Source organism: Danio rerio, chromosome 7, assembly GCF_049306965.1.
Source record: "Danio rerio strain Tuebingen ecotype United States chromosome 7, GRCz12tu, whole genome shotgun sequence".
Lineage (NCBI taxonomy): Eukaryota > Metazoa > Chordata > Actinopteri > Cypriniformes > Danionidae > Danio > Danio rerio.
The window spans coordinates 33,324,242-33,345,601 of NC_133182.1; the positions used below are offsets into that span (position 1 = coordinate 33,324,242).

General features: G+C 40.5%; 2 protein-coding genes across 6 annotated transcripts in view; one reads left to right on the plus strand and one right to left on the minus strand.

Moving 5' to 3' along the window:
- The window catches only part of itga11a (integrin, alpha 11a), a 157,008-nt gene that overhangs the window by 109,951 nt on the left and 25,697 nt on the right, over positions 1 to 21,360 (minus strand). The window lies entirely within an intron of this gene.
- The window catches only part of coro2ba (coronin, actin binding protein, 2Ba), a 72,618-nt gene continuing 51,321 nt past the window's right edge, over positions 64 to 21,360 (plus strand). The window contains exon 1 of the mRNA XM_683629.8: positions 64 to 201. Coding sequence (XP_688721.4) covers positions 187 to 201 — 15 coding nt within the window. The 5' untranslated portion in view covers positions 64 to 186. The remainder of the gene's footprint in view (positions 202 to 21,360) is intronic.

A 21,360-nucleotide genomic window follows, 5' to 3' on the forward strand; every position in this document is an offset into this window, starting at 1 on the left:
AGGCTCAGATACTTAAAGAGAGACAGCGACCAGACCCTCCCTCTCTCTCTGTTTCACAAGCTCATTCTGCTGTCGTAGAAGCTTCAGGCAGCACATGCTCAGTGGCTCCTTCTCTCTGTGTGTCTGTCCTGCTGTTTCTGTCAGCATTTCAGGATCAGAGACTGACTCTTCTGCACTGTTCTCTGCATGACTGTCACAAAGGTAAGCGTGTGCAGGAGCGCGTGAGGCTGGGAGGGGCTGCTGGGTTCGGGCTTCACTGCAGTGGGATGTTCTGCTGAATCTGTGACTGTAATGTGTGCTGCAGTGTCGGACAGGTGGAGTGTGTGTGTTTGCATGTGTGTGTGTCTAGGTGTTCATGCAGGGGCATCTTACTATATAAGTGCAGGATACAAACTTCTATGTGTATTTGTTTGATTGGATGTCTGTGTGTGTTTAATATGCGAGTGGCCGTCCCGCAGTAGGGCAGTGGGTCTTGGCTGGGTGAGGCATGTTTGTGTTTGTGTTTGTGTGAGTGTCTGTGTGTGCGTTTAGCTTTAGCAGACTGATTACAAAGTGAAGCTCTTAATCCAGTGCTGTCCTGCATAAAGCCTGAGCTGTACTTTTTTTCTGAGGAGAGACTGTGTATGTCACAAACTTATATGCTTGACTGATTATAAGGAGGAAAGGGAGAAGGTGAAAAGAGGGAGGCCAGAGATTTAGGGTGAATTTGAGTCAAGTGGACCACTTTTTGACATTGAAAACACAATGAGGGTCAAAAAGTAGCTCAAATTAGCTGGAAGTACTGTATGAATGTGGATCAGGCTGAAGTAGTTTAGTCTTTATTGTGGGTTGTTTGTATGTTTGTCAACATGTTTGTTTAGGTTTGATTTGTGCTGTCTCTAATGAAATCTTGTCATGAGCTGCTGGTTAAATGAACTTAATTCATTAAGAGATGCAGAAAAACCTTTATGACTTTATGAAATCGGTGATTATTCAGTACACACGTAAAAGATTGTTGTCACAGTCTGTAAAGCTGGAATCATAGCTAGGCCTAACTCAAATGTTGCACAGATTAACAAGACTTTTATATCTAAGTATTATTTAGTCTATTTATGCTTGTTATTATTTCTCCATATACACGTGTGTGTGAACATTTCACTAGATAGTTCATAAATTATTCTAAAATGCTGATAAAATGTATCGTAATATGCTACTTAATACTTTTGTGGAATAATATAATTCAACAAAAATGTTATTAAAATGAAAATTAGTCAAGAATAGCCTAGTGGTTAGCGCGCCGACATATGGTGCAACAACACATCAGGTGCAGCGTCCCGAGTTCAAATCCTGGCTTGAGGACATTTCCCAACCCTACAACCCCCCTCTCTCTCTCCCACTTCACTTCCTGTCTCACTACTGTTCTATCTGAAACAAAGAGGCAAAAAGGTCCAAAATAAATCTTAAACAAAATAATAATAATAATAATAAAATTTAATTATTCCAGCAATACCTATTTCTTTTTTTGGGTAATCCTTTAAGATGCCACTTGTAAAAAAATTCATGCAATGTTTAGGTGTGATTTGTTCCCAGACGTCAACATAGTCTAAAAATCTTGACTGTTCTGTGGGTATCTTCAATAAACTCTGATCTGTTACTGTTTTCGATTGGGCTAAGTTCAGGTGATTGCCTGGGCCATTCTAGCAGCTTTATTTTCTTTTCTTAAACTAGTTGAGAGTTCCCTTGGCTGTATTTGGAATCATTATCTTCTTGAATTGTCCACCCTGGTTTTCATCTTCAGCATTCTGGTAATGCAGATGTTGTGTTTGAACCAGACAATATCCATTTACACTGACAAGAGGCAGGGATGCTTTCTAAATACTGAAAGCTTTCAGTTGCTGTCTTTTACACCTTTCTTTATGTGTTCAGTACTATTTCCCTGTGTCATCTCATTTTATTACACATAACTTCGTTTCTAAATCTTTATATCTATGAATTAGTTTAGTTTTTACAGACATCCAGTGAAAAATCCAAACCAAATGCATCTTTAAAAAAATATGTTTACTGAGAAAAATGATGACACGTTCAATAATTTTTTACTTACTGTTTATAAATATATCATGTTCCAATTATATTATTATGATCATCATTATTATTTAGATATTTTGATCACTAGATATTTATTCGGTCATTTAGGTTATGATTATCTTAAATCAGTGACGTGAACATTTAGTAGTTCCAGTGTTTAAGAATCCAGTGGTTATGCAGAGATGTGTGTTGCAGTTGCAGATATGCATGATGCAGATGCTGACTGTGTGAGAAGTGGTGTCTGTGTATGTGTGTGTGTGTTTTGCTCTGATAGAGAAGGTTAAAATGTTGAGTGGAGGCTGGACTGATGGATACCGTGTTACACTAAATGACCTTGAAGTGTATGTGTGTGTGTGTGTGTGTGTGTGCTGAGTGAGCAGAACAGCACTCAGTGTCAGACAGTGAGAGACAGTGAGTGTGAGAGCACATAAAGACTAGCATTGGACCACACAGCTGTGCAGCAGGATTTCCTCTCAGACTCTCGGGACTGAAACGGTCACACACCCAGACTGTCATGAACAGGACAGGACACATCTCTCACTGCAGGGCTATAAAACAGCTGGCATTACGTCACTTTCTGTCACACATAAGCGCAATGCGTTAGATAATAAATCACTGCGGATGCTAATATCTGATAAGTAAGGAACTATAGCTAAAAAATATTATTCAAATAAATTCAATAAAAGCATTAAATGTTATGCATTTTATTAAATGGCTGAGAAAATTTCTCACACAGGAAATATCTCCCAAGTAGTATAAAAAATTGCTTAGCATTAGTGGGCTAAATATTCTTATCTGAGCATTTATGTGCTGATTAGCAAAGTAAACAGTTTTGACCAAAAAAATAAATAAATACTTCAGTAAATAATAATCTGTAATTAATAATAACAATAGTAATAATAGTAAAACTAAATTAAATTATTCAACCACTCCTTTCTTGGATTAACCTAAAGGTATGAAATTTGCAACAAAAAAAAAAAAAAAAAAGCTAGAGGAAAAGTTAAAGAGCATTGTGTCTGTAAGGGTGTAGGGTCAACAGATGTGCCCTCATGCCTCTGTTTTAACATTTCTTTCAGCCTGGGACAGAATTCAGTCTGATAGAAATGCCAGCAGGCATCCGAATTACCAGCAAATAGAATGGGCTCATCAGATATATTTACTCCACATTCAAGACACAGAGCCAGGCAAACAGCATTGTGCTTTGTGCTCACAGAGTGTGTTTAATGGGAGGTTGTGTGAAGGTCCGTTCTCATATTTGGTGTATGTGGGTTGATTTTCATGTGTAGATGTCAGCAGGTCGAGAGGCAGGTAGGAAGCTTACAGGTGTAAGCGAATATTGCACATGTAAAATGTGCAGAATTACACTGGACAGGAGTGTTTTAGTGACTAATCGGACCTGCGTGGGAAGGACTATAAAGTCACAGGTGTAGACACATTATCATAACTGTTCTCCATATGCACAGCTGAGCTCTTGCAGAGAGTGGGTGTTGATTTGTTGACAGAAAAATGAATATAAGTATGTATGTAGGCCAAATGTTACACAAGTGTATGTTGGTGCCGTGCATCATAAATTAAAAAAAAGCAGCAAACCATTGTAAAATTTTGTTTATGAAAATTAATAAGTTCAAAATGCTGGTGCTGATTGCTTGAGACATGTTTCGGTATGTTCCACAGCAACAGGAAGTATTCATTATTAATCAGCGTACCTAACCTACAGCATGTTAATACAACAGCACAAATCACAATAAAAATGTTCGACAAGTAGTTATATTTCTGAAATAATATTTGGAATTTGTTGGAAATGCATATATTATTAAACAGAAGTAGAAATGTCAGGCATAAAGGGCCAAGTCCATGATTTTCCTGTGAAAACAGGCTATGTTTTATTTTGCTGGTGGTTGACTTGCATTGAACTATCTTACATATTTTATTTTCTACCATTGACACAACTATACAGGGTGATGTGTTTTCTATACTGGATCATGTGAGCTCCTATTGTCTCCTCTGTTTAAAGGATTGTCTTGTTATAAGAAAACATTGAAATTGTGCAAAAAAAGATTTACACACATAGATAGTAGTGTAATCTATGTATTTTAGACAAAGAACTAACATATTTTACATTTTGGTATTTATAATAGAGTAACTGCTCAGACTAGTTTTGAGCTCTTTTCATCTGGACATTGGAGTAGTTTTGCTTCTTAGACCTGGCAACCCTAAGTACATGCTTGAATTGGAGTTTGGTTTTTGTTCTGTCCTCAGAGGGAATCTTATAATCCGGACTGAAGTTGCTGGCTATTATTCCTTAATGCAGGCCGTGTGCACACACGCTGAGAAGAGTCACATTTGATCCAAGTCTTAACAGCTAGCTTAGCAACCCATACCTCCCGCTGTCCAATGTGCTTATACAGAAAACCTCCAATAATGAGCAAACAACTCAAAAAGATCCAGCATTTTTCTTTAACTTTTTTTTTTATTAAGCCTTGAGAAAGTGCAAGACAGTATGTTCATTGATCCAGATATGAGAGCGCCTCTGTCCATATTATGTGCTGAGAACAAACTGCTCAAACTCCACAGAGACTGAGAGTTTCACTGGGACTTTCTGTAGAAAAGGAAAGGAGATCATGTCATTTATAAATATCCTGCTCAGCTCCTGCAGAGCTGTGGTGAACCTGAGGTAAAGACTCTGGGAAGAGGATGTGCTTCCTCTTGTTCTGGGCTGCTGAGTGAATGTAGAGGGAAAAACTGGAGATAAACAGCAGCTGTGGGGCATCAGTGTGTGATGTTCACACTATCTTGTAATTTCCATTGTCTGTCTTTCTCTCTTTCCAATCTTCCTCTAAGGCTTTGATAAAAAAAACACAAAAAAATAGAAAAAAGAAAAATTTACTACCTGACAAGTCTTGTCGCCGATCCAGATTTTAGGAAAAACAAATAACTTCTGGTTGATCATTTGGTATCAGATGTGGCTTATATGAAAGGCAAAAGCCTCTAGATTACGCTTATATTACCAAAATAAAATATAATCATGCCTTGATTTTTAATGATTTAATTAGGACATTAAGGTCTGACTTTGCTTAGACAAAAGTCTTGTCACTTAACAAAAATAATGTACAGTGCATAATATAAAGTCATAGTGCAGTGGAAAAAGAACCAATATTGTGTATGACTCCCATGAGCTTGGAGGACTGCATCCATACATTTCTGCAAAAGCTCAAATTATTTACCAATAAAGTCATCTGGAATGGCAAAGAAAGTGTTCTTGCAGCTCCCAGAGTTCATCAAGATTCTTTGGATTCATCTTCAATGCCTCCTCCTTCATCTTACCCCAAACATGCTCAATTATGTTTATGTCTGGTGACTGGGCTGGCCACTCCTGGAGCACCTTGACCTTCTTTGCTTTCAGGAACTTTGATGTGAAGGCTGAAGTATGAGAAGGAGCGCCATCCTGCTGAAGAATTTGCCCTCTCCTGTGGTTTGTAATGTAATGGGCAGCACAAATGTCTTGATACCTCAGGCTGTTGAAGTTGCAATCTACTCTGTGGATCTCTCGCACGCCCTCATACTGAATGTAAACCCAAATCATGATTGGTCCTTCACCAAACTTGACTGATTTCTATGAGAGTCTTGGATCCATGCTGGTTCTAATAGGTCTTCTGCAGTATTTGTGGTGATTGAGATGCAGTTCAACAGATGATTCATCTGAAAAATCTACCTTCTGCCACTTTTCCAAATGATCAACTAAAGGTCGAGATATTATTTGTCGCTCTTACAACTGGGATCAATGACAACAAGACTTTTGTCAGGTAGTGTATTATTAAGATGCATGCCTTGAGATTTATGTATTGTCAACTTCGACATTGTTCAGCGACATCTTAGACTTCTTAGACACAGTTGCATATGCAATCACAAAGAATTAGGCCTCTTTACACCTGGTATTAAATTCCATTTTCATTATATGGTGGAGCAGTAGGTAGTGCTGTCGCTTACAGCTAGAAGGTTGCTGGTTTGAGCCTCGGCTGAGTCAGTTCACATTTCTGTGTGAAGTTTGCATGTTCTCCCTGCGTTTGCGTGGGTTTCCTCGAGGTGCTCCGGTTTTCCCCAAAGTCCAAAGACATGCTGCACAAGTGAATTGATTAGGCTAAATTGTCCGTAGTGTATGAGTGTGTGTGGATGTTTCCCAGAGATGCATTGTGGCTGGAAGGGCATCCACTGCACAAAAACGTGCTAGATAAGTTGGCGGTTCATTCCGCTGTGGCGACCCCGGATTAATAAAGGGACTAAGCCGAAAAGAAAATGAATGAATTATCATTTCTATTATAAATGGATGCAGTCAAGCATTTGAATACATGTTAATACATGTTAATATACATTCTAATAATGTAAACAGTAATGAGTGTTTGCTAATCAATTGTGATCATGTGGAAACAGGACTTTAGTGTACTCATATCCATGAAAACAACATGTCAACTATGGCTCAACTCAATGTTGTAAGTTTTGGAAACAGTCTTATTATTGTAATCAAATATTTGCGTCCCAAAGAGGTCCACATTGGAGCAGAGAAGGAAATGCTACAGCCTACGCAAATCAAACAGTGTGGGAAGGAACTAAAGCATGACAGAATGATAAAGATGGGTCAAACGCTTCTGCTCAGAGGATTTCAACATGCTCCTCATACATAAAAATGAAGCTCATTATCTATAATGCAGTACAGCAGTACATACCATGCGTTGATCCCACTTACTAATGGCTCTTCTATATTTGCTTGTGCAGCAGAAATGCACAGCGCTATACACTCTCCTAAAAATGCTGGTTAATTAGTTTTTACTCATGTTGTATGAAATGCAGGCTACATTACACAATATGGAGTGGATGAAATTAGATTTTTGTTTCCACTGGAAGAGTGATGCAATCATAATTCTCTGATTTACTTGTTGACAATGTTTATGTTTAAGTACGTGTTTCCAGTCAATAATGTGTTGTAATTTTGCTCCTTATCCTCTATAGGTATATTTAAAAAAAGATTAGGTTTATTATTGCTGATTTTTATGTTAAAAAAACAAACAAACATGATCTAGATGACATGCATTTGACACAATAAATCTATGTACAATCCATTTATAATATTTTGGAGCTGCCATAATTAGTTTTGATAGGCTCAGTCATATTACAGCACATTTTATTGTTGCCATAAGCCATTTAAACCAAACCGCCTTTTGATTTGATCCTCATCCATATAGTGTTGCCCCTCATAGATTATATACATGTCTTCTTACAGAATAAAAGTCAGTCTGTGCTTTTGAAAACACTATTGGTTGGGTTTAGGGAAGGAGGAGGGTGGATCAGTCGACTAGTCAGTCAGTCAGTCATTTAGTCGACAGTGGCCTCTGGTGGATTTATGCAAAAGCAGCAGGCGTGAATGGCACTCAAGAAAGAAATTTAAGGGGCCCTATTTTGACGGTCCATTCGCAAAGTGCAAAGCGCAGGGCGCAAACACTTTCAGGGAGTGTCAGAATGCATTTTTGCTAATAAAAGGACGGAAAAATCCGCTTTGCGTGGTCTCCGTGGTGCATGGTCTAAAAAGGTTCAGTTGTTTTCTTAATGAGTAATAGGTGTGTTTTGAAAAAAAGCAAATCAGAGTCTCATCTCTCATTCCCTTTAAGAGCCAGTTGCGTCGAGCCATAAGCGCATTTGCTATTTACATGACGTAAAGTAAGTGGAAAAACTGAGCATTTCACTAGCAAGAAAACAGTTAAACAGAGCATGTACCGCGCGAGAATGACAGATAAATGATATACTTTCACTTTCGCTCTCGTGGATAGGGAAACCTTTACGCACAGACATCAATTAGCCTATAAATACTTAATTTAGTTTGTTAAGCGAAAATATTTGTTTCAAAACTATTTCTAAATTCAGTTCTAATTTCCAGCAAACGAATAAATAAACAATAATAACGAAGTGTGTTCAAAAAGTTATATAATAAAATACATGCTGTGCCCCATATGGTCTAAAACCAGCAGGTGGGCACATCTAAGCTTGTTTTTAATAAAACAAATATAAATATGGATATAATAAATAATACTGCTAATTATAATAAAATTATACAAAAGCAAATTGTTATGAATGAACTGAAAAAGCCTCCCGAGATGAAGAAGGCATAAAAGCAGTGATTTTTCATATTAATGTAGGCTAGAAAATAATGTTTTGCAATATTTCAATCCTTTATATTTATATCCTATATATATTCTATATATATCCTTAATATTAAATTTTTTTTCATATGTAAAGATATTTGCGTACTGCTCTACATCTTGTGTGTATTAAGCAGTGTGTAAGCGAGGCGCAACTCTGCGCAGGACTTTAGACCGGGTTTGCTTTGGTCTAGTGAAAAATCTATTATAGTTTCTCATAAAAGGAAACACGCCAGCAATGCGCCTCAGAACGCCTTCCTTTTTAGACCAGAACGCCTATGGGCGCACTTGAGTGCAAATGCATTTGCTATTTAAACAGCGTGGCGCAACGCCTCAAAACGACTCTTGCACCAAGCTGAAACTAGCAAAAAAACTATTGCGTCATGCCTTGTACCATATTACGCCGGGTGTATGATAGGGCTCAAGATGTTTAAGATAAATGTTTTTTTGATTTGAGAAATTTAAAATAGAATACACAGCGGCCTCTGGTGGAAAATAAAAACAGCAAAAAACATACCTTCTGGGATTGCAGTAAGAAATGTTTCTAGAAAGAAAGATTGTTGATAAAAAGTGTCTGGTGCATATGGAGATGTTATGTAATATTCCAAATGTTTGCATAACAACAATTATAAGTAAACCTGTGTGGAATTTGAGGAACTTACCACAGAAAGTCTCCTGAACGTTTATTTACTATACATTGTTTTTCAGCTAGCAGTTAAGTTCTCTTGGCTGTTTAACACAATGTCTATGTTAAAATTATAAAGAAGCATAAATATTGGGACGAAAGTGAAACCTGGTCATAAGATAAAGCACCAAGGGAACATAATGAAGTAAACAATACCTAAATGTTGTCTAAGGCTATTGCCGCTTTAAATAAAAAAGAGAGCAGCTTTCTTTGTGAGCAGAGAGAAAGTGAAGGGTCAGCTGAGTGCTGTGAAGGTTCACATTCCTTCCCAGCATTCCCTGGCCCTCAGCAGTGTTTTTTGAAGTGATACGCCAAAAACTCAAGGCTTTTATTTTCTTAGAAAACCCATCAGTGAGAGAGCAAAGGAGCGAAGAAGAGTGTGTGTGTGTGTGTGTGCATTTTAGAACAATGTTAGACACTGCACTTTTACAACAGCATGTGGTTAGCAATTTCAGTGAGAGTGATCGATATTAATGTAAACACCAGCCGGAACATGATACCATCAAACTGAACTCATCCAGCTATACAGACTCTTTATGGCAGTAAGAACAACAAAAACCAACATGGATGGAGAAATCAAAAGTGGAAAATATGGGCTGAACAGAAAGCAAACTTGGCATAAGAAATGCATCACATGTATTACAGGCCTCAGGTAGAAAGTCGGCGTTGTGGAAAGGGATTTAAAGGGGCATGGATTAAAGCCCAAGTGAGCCTGGACTTACAGCAGACCAGACTTCCTTCAGGCAGTCTTCAGAGCACTCAGCTCTCCCTTCAGCCTATGATTAATCAATTCACAGACCAAACAAATCCCTCGCATCAAACCAGAGCAGGAGGATTAAGAGAAATAGACAGGTAAAAGAACAAAGGAGAATGTGCAGGAATGAAAAACAAAAAGGAGCATGCTGAAAACACTAAAGAGGATGTCTGAGGGAAAAATGGTTTCAAAAGCAAGGTGGTGAATCAAAACAAAAAGGTTTGGTAGCACTCCATAACAGGGCCTGAGGCCTGAATAGACAGATGACCAGGTGGAGACCCACTGACACAGATTTCAGTTCTACAACTTAAGCTGTTTACTGTTTGCAAAAAGGATCACCAAGTTCACTAAATAATAAGTTTCATTGTATCAACATCTTTATCACTAAAGGAATTTTGCAAGAGCTCAAATGAGTAAAAAAATGCATGACTTCAAAATGGGTCACATGATGAAGGACATGCATGTCACACGCATGCCTTTGTGCAGAAACAGAAATCTGTCAATAAAGAAAATTGATTTCTTGTACTAATGACGTCAATGACACAAATAGCAAACACAATAGAGGTCAGGAAAAATCCAGCTGGAAAGAGGCTCTAAAACTTGTCTAGAGTAATAGCAGCATTGTGTAAATGTTCTAAACAACTATATTTTGAATTATATTTTTGATAATATGATCTTTCAGATTTGAATCTTTGAAATCAACTGGTATATTTTATACATGTCCAATTATAAAATTGGTTCATAAGTAGGGGCCTTAGTTATGAACCAGTTTTCTTATTGAACATGTATTTAATATATACCAGTTAATATCAAAGGTTAAAATCTGAAATATCCTTGAAAAAACAGAAGGCTGTTTATACTATCTATGCTTTAAAATAGAAACACAGAAAACACCAAAAACATTTTTAGGTGAGGTTATGAATAACCATGTGAGTTATTCTGCTGTGGCAACCTCTAAAATAGAAACTAAGCTGAAGGAAAATTAAGGAATGACTAAATATGGGGGACGACACGGTGGCTTAATGGCTAGCACTGTCGCTGGTTCGAGTCCTGGCTGCATGGGCCAGTTAGCATTTCTGTGTGGAGTTTGCATGTTTTCCCCGTGTTGGCGTGGGTTTCCTTTGGGTGCTCGGGTTTCCCCAACAGTCCAAAGACATTGTAGTAGTGTATGAGTGTGTTTGAGTGCGTATGGGTATTTCCCATTACTGGGTAAAAAATATGTCGGATAAGTTGGCGGTTCATTTCGCTTTAGTGGCCCCTGATTAATAAAGGGACTAAGCCAAAGGAAAATGAATGAATGAATGAATATGAATATCATAACATAATTGTATTCAGTTTAACCACTTTGCAAATGTCTCTGTGCAGTTAAAGTTCTAACTCGGTGTATCTCCGTCTTTTCGCTTTACATCCAGTTAAGTTAATAAACACTGTTATAATGGGGTAGTGATAATGTCCTGTGTTGGGGGTAATCAAGGATTAAAACAGAAAAAAACTGTAATTTAAAAAAGAAAAGATACAATATAAAATGCCCATTTATTTTTTAATTAGTTTTTAGAATAAAAATGGACCAGTTTGCTGAATTGTTGGTTTTATAATATTTCCCTACAGGAAGATGGATTTTAAATTGAAAAAGCTATTAAAATAAATTTTCAATAATTATTATTTCATTCATTTTCTTTTTGGCTTAGTCCCTTTATTAATCTGAGGTCGCCACAGCGGAATGAACCGCCAACCAATCCAGCAAATATTTTACGCAGTGGATGCCCTTCCAGCTGCAACCCATCACTGGGAAACATCCATACACACTCAGAATCAGAGAATCAGAATCAGAATCAGAATCTTTATTGTCATTGTACAAAATACAACAAAATTTACATTTGCCCTTCCCTTCAGTGCAGTCCTATTTATCTAAAACAACAACAATAATTAAAAAGAGATAAAAATATAAAATCAAATGAAGAGTTACAATACAATATTAAAAGTGCGTATGATGTGCATATAAAGGTGCAAGTGCATTTCCAAGCAGCTTTTCAAATTTAAAAGTTAATAAAATGTGAGCCAGGAAGGCATACAATTTAATGTCCAAGTGTATAAAGTGGCAAGTGCATATCCTAGCAGCAAATTAAAAAGATTAAAATAATTTTGGCCAGAAACACCCTCAATTTAATGTCCATTCATTATTGCAACAGCCCTTGGATATGTGCTATTTTTTAGTCTGTTTGTTTTGGCTTTTATGGTTCTATATCGTCTTCCCGAAGGTAACATTTGAAATAGGTGGTATGCTGGATGAGACGAGTCCTTCAGGATGCTGCATGCTTTGCTGTAGCAGCGGGCCTTAAACAACTCCTCTAAGGAGGGAAGAGTGCAGCCGATGATTTTGTGCGCTGTATTGACAACCCTTTGAAGAGCAGCTTTTTCCTGGGCAGTGCAACTGGCATACCACACTGGGATGCAATACGTCAGCACACTTTCAATAGTGCATCTGTAAAAGGACACTAGCAGTTCTTGGGCCTAGTTGTTATTTTTTAACACCCTTAAAAAATGGAGTCGCTGCTGTGCCTTTTTGACCAGTGCAATAGTGTTGGTTTTCCATGATATGTTTTGATCCAGATGCAGGCCCAGATACTTGATTCACACTCATACACTACAGACAGTATAGCCTACCCGATTGACCTGTACCACATGTCTTTAGACTGTGGGGGAAACCGGAGCACCCGGAGGAAACTCAGGCGAACGCAGGGAGAACAATCAAACTCCACACAAAAACGTAAACTGACCCAGCCGAGGCCCGAACCAGCGACGTTCTTGCAGTGAGGTGACAGCACTACCTACTGTGTTGCACGTATAATATATACTTATAATATATTATAAATAACATACTATTATATTGTAATTTTAAACAGAACTGTAGGCGTGGGTGATTGCCTCAAAACCTGGCAACAGAACTAGTACTTCAGGTATTCTGTACCACTGAGCAAGTTTCCATTAGCATAAATCTGAATGTTAACAGAGAGCATTTTCCTTGTACTACAGACTTTGCTGATGTGCCTGGACTACCACATAATTTTGAGGAATGGACATTAAATTAAAGTCAGAATATAAAATAACTTTCAAGAAATGCATACATAAGATTCTTTTTCATAGAAACCACTTAGTTCTGCCGCCTTAACAATGCCATCTTCCCTAATATTTCCACTTAACAGTTGTTCACATCACTTCGCTTAGCCTCTCATACAGCTGTTTCATATTTGACACTGGCCTGAGCACATTTCAGAGCACACCTTGCAAAAGCCAATTTTAGCAGTGCTGTGCTGGCAATCACACTGAAACACAATCCTGCCTGCAATGAGAAACAGTCAGAAGAGATTAGCTGAGCAGGAAGACAACAGGCTAATACGACATTGTCATGTCACTGAGGAAGGTCACGGTGCTCATCAGTAGCTGGGTAACACTATTATGAGATGCCAGCCTCTGAGGTCTGCCTGCTGTTGTCATAGTTTCATCTGATACAGCCGCACCATGTTGTGGCTTTGTAAGTCCTAACATTGAAGGAAGCGTAGAGTCACATAAATATAATAACTGTAAAATGTCAACAACACTAGTATATTGGTCAACAAACACACTATTCTATTTCTGATTGAAAAATTAAAATCAAGCAAAGGCTGCAAAATTCTGAGATTGCAATTATTATAACTTTTCATAACATGTTTTAATAAAAGTCAAAAATGGAAAATATTCATAGTAGCTTAAAGAGGTGGTCCACAGTGCATTTTTAAAGCTTGGTTGTGTTTATAAAATGCAAAGCAATGAGTGCTCATGCAGCATTAGTAAAAGATCACGTTAATTCTTCACATATCGTACTTTGATTACACACTGCTACTCAGCTAACATGAAAATCATACTTCCTAGTTCCTCCGAAAGCATGCCCTCGAAAGGCTCTGATTGGTCAGCTAACAAAATGTGCTGTGATTCGCGAATCAGCTTTACGTCAGCAGGAAAAGCATCATGCTTCTAATAGCATGCGCTGTGCCTCTGCTGTGTAAATACTATCAGAGTAGCTGTTAGCTGTGTCAGTTTGAGCCTGAATCAGACAGAAAATGAAAACGACACAGCGAATCTCATGCCTGCTCTCTAAAATAAAATCTGACAAGTGTCTTTCACATATATTTCGGGTTATAAGCATGTGTAAGTAATATGAAATGGTCACATATCTTTAGCGAGTTTGTTATTTGAGATGTAGAACGCACGAAAAGTGTGCGCATAGAGAGAGATACTGCAGCGCTGCTGAAGATTGTGGGTGTTTACAGGCATTTGACAGATCACTATTTGTAGCTAAATTGTTAACTGTGCTAAACAGCATTTTTTTTTATTCATTCAATTATTCATTCATTTATTCTTTTTTTTCAGCTTAGTCCCTTTATTAATCTGGGGTCGCCACAGCGAAATGAACTAAAAACTTATCCAGCATATGTTATGGAGCGGATTTCTATTTTAAACTTATGCACTGTTGGAAGAATATAACAGAAGACCTTACTCCGAACTCCAAATTCATATATAGATTGTCTCCATATTTCAATGCAAAGGAACACAATGAATGCCACAAATATTGCCATAACTTTTAAGAAAATCAGACACAAAATCTGTAATTTGCAAAATGTCCTCTAAATATAGAAAAAAGTTCTTACACAATGTTATGTTACTGTGGCCATTTCAGATTTGGGTGTGGTGTGTCTGGCTAATTTTTTCCAGGGCAGATGGCATGTCTGAGCCATGATGCTCCTCTTCTGTGAAGCAGACTGTAACTTACACAGGGAGCCAGAGACTGCAGGAGAGAAAGTCTGTCCACTCAGCAAAGCATCGCCAAATCTGGAGCAATAATCCAATTTATAAAAGGACTTTCTCCAAGATGGAGAACGCTGGCACTGACCTATGTGGAGCTTTCACAGGATTAGAATGTGCAATATAAAGAGAGCAGTGCAAGAGGGTGAAAAGTGAAAATGTATCAAACTATCAAACAGCATCTTTACACAGCAAAGAAGGCACAGAAAACAAACCTGAAGCGATGCCATGAGGGTTATGATTGCTGCCTTTAACATTATGTGACATATCACAAATAGCAGAAACATTTCAGAACAGTTTATGCTAGAGGGAAGACAAGATGTCTGAATTGTTTCACTATAAAAAAGGCAAAATTTGATTTGAAAATGTAAAGAAAAAATCCTTGCAGTGTTCTTACCCATTTTCTACAGATTATGTTTTAAAATGTAATCCTCTGCATTTCTTTGTCTTTTGTTTTTGTAATCAGGCTTAGAAAAAGTTGTAACAAGGTTTATATTTATCTGCCAATTTCATATTTTCCTACAGATTATCTGCCAGTTATCTGCTTCTAAATTTAAAATATTTTTTATTATTAGTCCTGGACAAAATTTCCATATCAGTGCATCCCTAATTACCAAAAGTGTTTTTGAATTCCATCTTAACCCTCTACTGCACGCATTTTAATAAATCTATTAAAAAACTGACTGTTTTTCTTTTTTTAGAATGGCTTAACATAACTTGCAGTACTTTATGATATGTTGCCAATGCCCTGAGATCTATAAAGTACTAGACAGTACTCTATCAGAAAAGTGACTTGAGTAGAAGTTAAAGTGCACTTTCAGCACCATACTTAAGTGGAAGTACTAAAGTATTCAACATTTTTTGTACTTAAGTATTGCAAGTAGTTTATTTCAAAATTTACTACTCAAGTAATGAAAGTAAAAGTACAAGTATTGTGTAATTAGTTATTAAAGAAAGCGGTCAAAACACATCATCCTGTTCTGTTTATTTTAAATGTCTTTTTTGGGGCATGTGATTAAGTAGAACAAAAAAGAAACATGGCTTACAATACTGTTTTCTCACGAAAAACCTCAGATCTGACAGATTATAAAAGCTTTAACTATGGAACCAGATTAGTCTCAAAAGAAATTCACGCAAAAGACACAATGCACACATGCGTAGCCAAATTCACGTGCATAAAACCAAATTCACGTGTGTAAAATATTTATTTATATTCACAAACAAAATTTCACGTGCACAAAATAAAAATACATTTTCATAAAATATGTTTTACAAATGCAAAACACCATTTGCAAATGTATAAGAGTGTAAAAAAAGTTTTGAATGTTTAAAACTTGCGAGTTCATCCTGAATGAGAATGTGCAAATCCTCTTTCACGTACGACTCCCCCTGGATACGTGTGTGTGTATTTTTGAGACTTTCCTGCTAGAGTCAGGACTACTCGTACCTTTCAGCCAATCAGATGAGAGCTGTATTCAATGAAACCAACTCTGTGCTTCTTTTGCGCAGACTGTTCCCCTTCGGTTGGGGAACTTCAGTGCCATAAGTGGATGAAATCCACGATGGGAGGATTCGGATCAGAAGCCGCTTGTCTGGAGAGTATTGAACGGGCCAATGAATGAAATTAATTGGCAGCGTAAGCTTGCGCAGGTGTGCGGCATAGGCAATTAGCCCAGCATATAAGCGCACCTGAAGCCAGCAGACGCTATCCTTTTCGCTTCAGATCCTTTCTGAGTGAGTCGATGAGGGTTCCTCTTGCTGTTCAAGCACTTCAGAGCGAACGAGTGTGTCTCCCGGTCCAGAGTGGGTCTTCGCGGTGGCAGACGGTCGAGCTGGGTTTCTCCCTTGCCTGCGGTTCTTTGGGTCCGGTCCTCCAGAGCGGTGCGTATTGTTGCAACTTTCCTAAAAGAGCAACACAGTCGTGCAGCACGTCCTTTTCAGGATGGCGCTCCGACTGTGCGTTTCTGGATGCGGGGGTTTCCTGGCTCCAGATGATGGACACGATCACTGCATTGCATGTTTGGGGGTCCAGCATGTTAATGCGGTGCTCGCGGGCGGTTCATGTTGTCATTGCGATGCCATGACCGTTGCACCGCTAAGATCGCCGCTAACTTTCGCAAGAGAGCGAGCCACCTCAGTTGCCTCCTGTTCTAAAAAAGCAGCGGGCGCTCGGGCAGATCTGAGGGTTTCAGCGGGAGATAATCCGCCTTCCACGGGCTCGCGGACCTCTTGCTCCTTACGGCGCTCCATCCAAGCTTCGGGTAGTGGGAGTGATCCGTCTAACCAGATGGTAGCTCTCACACTCGCTGACACCGGAGATCAGATGTCCTCCGCAGCATCGGAGGGTGGGCTTTCACTGTCCGACGAAGATGCGGACCCGCTCGCCCCCTCCGGGCAGGTGAGCGCTGTCAAATCGGATCCTGAAGCGGACATGTTAGCCGTGCTTTCCCGGGCTGCTTCGGCCGTGGGGTTGGAGATGGTTTATCCCCCAGCTCCGCGGCCGGACCGACTAGATGGGTGCTACGTAGAGGACCAGAAGGCGAAGCCTTCGAAGCCTCTCGTCCCCTTCTTCCCTGAAGAGCACAGTAGGCTCACGCAGTCTTGGAGTGCACCTTTCTCTGCCCGTGCTGCGTGTACCTCCAATCAATCAATCAATCGCCTAGAGCTGTTGGCAGTGTTCCTCGCTCTCCACCGCTTTTTTCCGGTGCTGGAGCGGCAACATGTGCTGGTCAGGACGGACAGACTCCTCTGGAGTCACCCGCGGCTGAAATCGCTGCGCGCCATTCACGTTCCAGGCACGCTCAATCGTGCAGCCGATGCGCTCTCACGACAGCTGTTACGCCCTGGAGAATGGAGACTCCACCCCGAGTCTGTTCAGCTGATATGGGCGCGATTCGGGGAGGCCCAGATCGATCTGTTTGCTTCCCCCGAGAACGCTCACTGCCAGTTGTTTTTTTCCCTGACCGAGGGCTCTCTCGGCACGGATGCACTGGCCCACAGCTGGCCTCGGGGCATGCGCAAGTATGCGTTTCCCCCAGTGAGCCTGCTCGCGCAGTTTCTGTGCAAGGTCAGGGAGGACGAGGAACAGGTTCTGCTAGTTGCGCCCCTTTGGCCCAACCGGACCTGGATATCAGAGCTCTCACTCCTCGCGACGGCCCTCCCCTGGCGGATCCCTTTGAGAGAGGACCTACTCTCTCAGGGACAGGGCACCATCTGGCACCCTCGCCCCGATCTTTGGAACCTCCACGTGTGGTCCCTAGACGCGAGGAAGACTTAGGTAACCTACCGACTGCGGTGGTTAATACCATCACTCAGGCTAGAGCCCCCTCCACGAGGCGCGCCTACGCCCTGAAGTGGAGTCTATTCACTGAATGGTGCGTCTCTCGCAGTGAAAACCCCCGAAATTGCCAGATTAGTGTTGTGCTCTCTTTCCTTCAAGAGAAGTTGGACAGCAGGCTGTCGCCCTCCACTCTCAAGGTTTACGTGGCCGCCATCTCCGCTTATCATAGCGCGGTAGCTGGCGGCACCGTGGGAAAGCATAACCTGGTCATCCAGTTCCTTAGGGGTGCTAGGCGAATTAATCCATCTCGCCCCCCTCTCATGCCCTCTTGGGATCTCGCCCTCGTTCTCACGAGTCTGCGATCCGATCCCTTTGAGCCACTCGAATCAGTATCTCTAAGATTTCTGTCCCTGAAGACAGCTCTGCTGGTTGCGTTGGCCTCCATCAAGAGGGTCGGGGACCTGGAGGCATTTTCGGTCAGTGACCCGTGCCTGGAATTCGGGCCGGATTACTCTCACGTCATCCTGAGACCCCGCCCCGGTTATGTGCCCAAGGTTCCTACCACCCCCTTTAGAGATCAGGTAGTGAACCTGCAAGCGCTGCCCCCGGAGGAGGCAGACCCAGCCCTTTCTTTACTTTGTCCAGTTCGCGTTCTGCGCATTTATGTGGACCGTACTCAGAATTTTAGATCATCTGAGCAGCTCTTTGTCTGTTATGGCGGTCGGCAGCAGGGAAGTGCCGTATCGAAACAAAGATTATCCCACTGGATTGTGGATGCCATTTCACTCGCTTATTCGAGTCGAGGTCAGCCGTGTCCCCCGGGAGTACGTGCACACTCCACTCGGAGCGTTGCATCCTCTTGGGCGCGTGCACGCGGCGCCTCTCTAACAGACATCTGTAGAGCTGCGGGCTGGGCGACACCCAACACATTTGCAAGGTTTTACAATCTGCGAGTGGAGCCGGTTTCCTCAAGGGTATTAGGTAACCCTTTGGTGATTGAGGAGACAACTCGGTAGGGTGTTGAAACACGCTTGCTGCGCCATTCTCCCTAACACGGAGGTACGTGCGCCTTTTTATCTGTCAGTAAAGTTCCCCGTCAGGTGAGCCCTGCAGATTCCTCCGTGGCCCCCAGCACTGACTCAGCGGAGGAGTCACTTGCTGGCCCACTACGTTGTAGGTCTGCCCGCTGGTCAGCCCGCGTTTTGGGTATAGGTGCCTGCTATGCGTGATCCCCACTAGGCGATCCCATATGCTTATTCCGCCACGGTTAAGTCCCCCCCCTGGGCGGACCCGTGTCTTCCCTCTCCGCTAACCACGCTTTTGCTATGAGTACTCCCCCTTTTTAGGGCTAGTCCATATGTAAATTCTGCCATCTATCCCCCCCTTGGGTAACGGATGGCCTCTGCAGCGTCCTCCCTATCGGGATTGCACGCTTCCCAACGTACTGTCGTATTTCCTAGAATTATCTGCTCACGACTTCCTAAAAAATATATCTAAATCCGTAAAACTTCTGTTGAAATAGGATAAATTAGGGCCAGGGACACGTTGGAGGACCGCGCCCCCCATGATGTGGGTGCGTCACGCTTGCTTGACTATCTCCTCATCGGAGGTGTTGGTAAGGTGCAGTCATTATGGCGCTTTCCATACTTCTCCCATCGTGGATTTCATCCACTTATGGCACTGAAGTTCCCCAACCGAAGGGGAACGTTCGAGGTTACAGAAGTAACCCTTCGTTCCCCGAGGAGGGGAACGGAAGTGCCATACTCCGTCACCATAATGACTGTCCCTTAGCTGTTTGAAAGGATCTTCAGCTTAAAAGGATAGCGTCTGCTGGCTTCAGGTGCGCTTATATGCTGGGCTAATTGCCTATGCCGCACACCTGCGCAAGCTTACGCTGCCAATTAATTTCATTCATTGGCCCGTTCAATACTCTCCAGACAAGCGGCTTCTGATCCGAATCCTCCCATCGTGGATTTCATCCACTTATGGCACTTCCGTTCCCCTCCTCGGGGAACGAAGGGTTACTTCTGTAACCTCGAACGTTCCTCTCCAGCATGGCGAACGGAGAAAGCAGCAGTCGTATTTTTTTTATATATATATTTATTTATTTGACCATATCTTCACTCTTTTTATCCATTATTTTGCCGCAGCTCTGCTCTTCTTATTTATTGTCTCGCAGCCCTATGAGCAACATGGGTAATCATAAGTATAATAATTCGACTACAGATGTCCATGTAAACACCATCACTTTCTCCCGTGTTTGTGTGTTTGTGTGTGTGTGTGTGTGTGTTTTGACTCTGAAACTCGCGCGTGCCCAAATAGACACTCCCACACCATCCTACTTTAGTTCCTCCGACACTCCCACCTAAACAGAGCTGGACACGCCCACTTTTCTGACTTTTTCCAAAGTAGAGGTTTCATGGCCCTTTAAGTACAGTAGTAAAGGAGTTCTACTTCATTACTATACATCTCTGCCAATGCCATATGGCAACAACGTCCAATAGTGGATCTAACTTAGAATTTTTTTGTTTAGAATTTTCCTTACAATTAATAATTTGTTCTTTGAAATTTTGTTTGTTTTGATTTAATTGGTGTTGTGGTATTATAAGCTTTTACACAGAACTCACTTTATACTTACATACTTTACAACTTTACTTTATTCCAACAGCTTTCATTTATTCCATTCTTTTTGCTGAATATTATTAAAAAACAAACATAATGTTGTATTATCATGTATACAACATACAGTAGATACAATTTTTTCCACCAGTAAATATTCTAACAAATAAATAACAAGTCTAATATATCCAGATGCATCAGAATAATGTAGCTACTACAATGTTTATATATTGTACTGTATACTATACTATAACTGTCTTATCTGCCTCTGAGCTTACTTACCTGAACTGTCTTCATCACTGCTCTTATCGAATGTCCAATCTGCAGTATTCTTGTGGTCACTAAAATTTATCTCATCCTAACTTTCATCTGCAGGAAGAGCCAGTTCTGTCCACCATAGAACATGGTGGTGCTCGCTACACTGTTCCCTGTATTTATATCTAATCAAAAAAGTATTGCAATTACAATTAGATTTTACCCATAATGCAAATTCCATTAACATATGACTAATCACCATTAGATTACAAGCATTCATGTTGTTATTGTTACAACTTAAAAGATCACAGCTGACCTTGCTAGCTAGCTAGCTAACCCATTGCAATATTGCGCGGATCACTATTGGACAGTGTTGTCAACACATACATTTGATTGATTTACAAAAAAATCATTTGATAAAAACTTTTTTGAGTTGTGAATGTCATCATAACATACTGGAGATGATGTCTCAGATTCTTTTGTGGATCTGACATGAGTTGATTCTTTGTTTTTATTTGTGTTCAGCAACTATTCACAATAAACGCCAGTTTTTCAGATATCGCGCCACAGAAAAACACAGCATGCCATGTGACATAACCAAAGGATATCATTGGCTAAACCAAGGTCTTCTCTTTCCAACAAAAAAATAGAATGCTAGTCCTAAAACAGTGGCAGG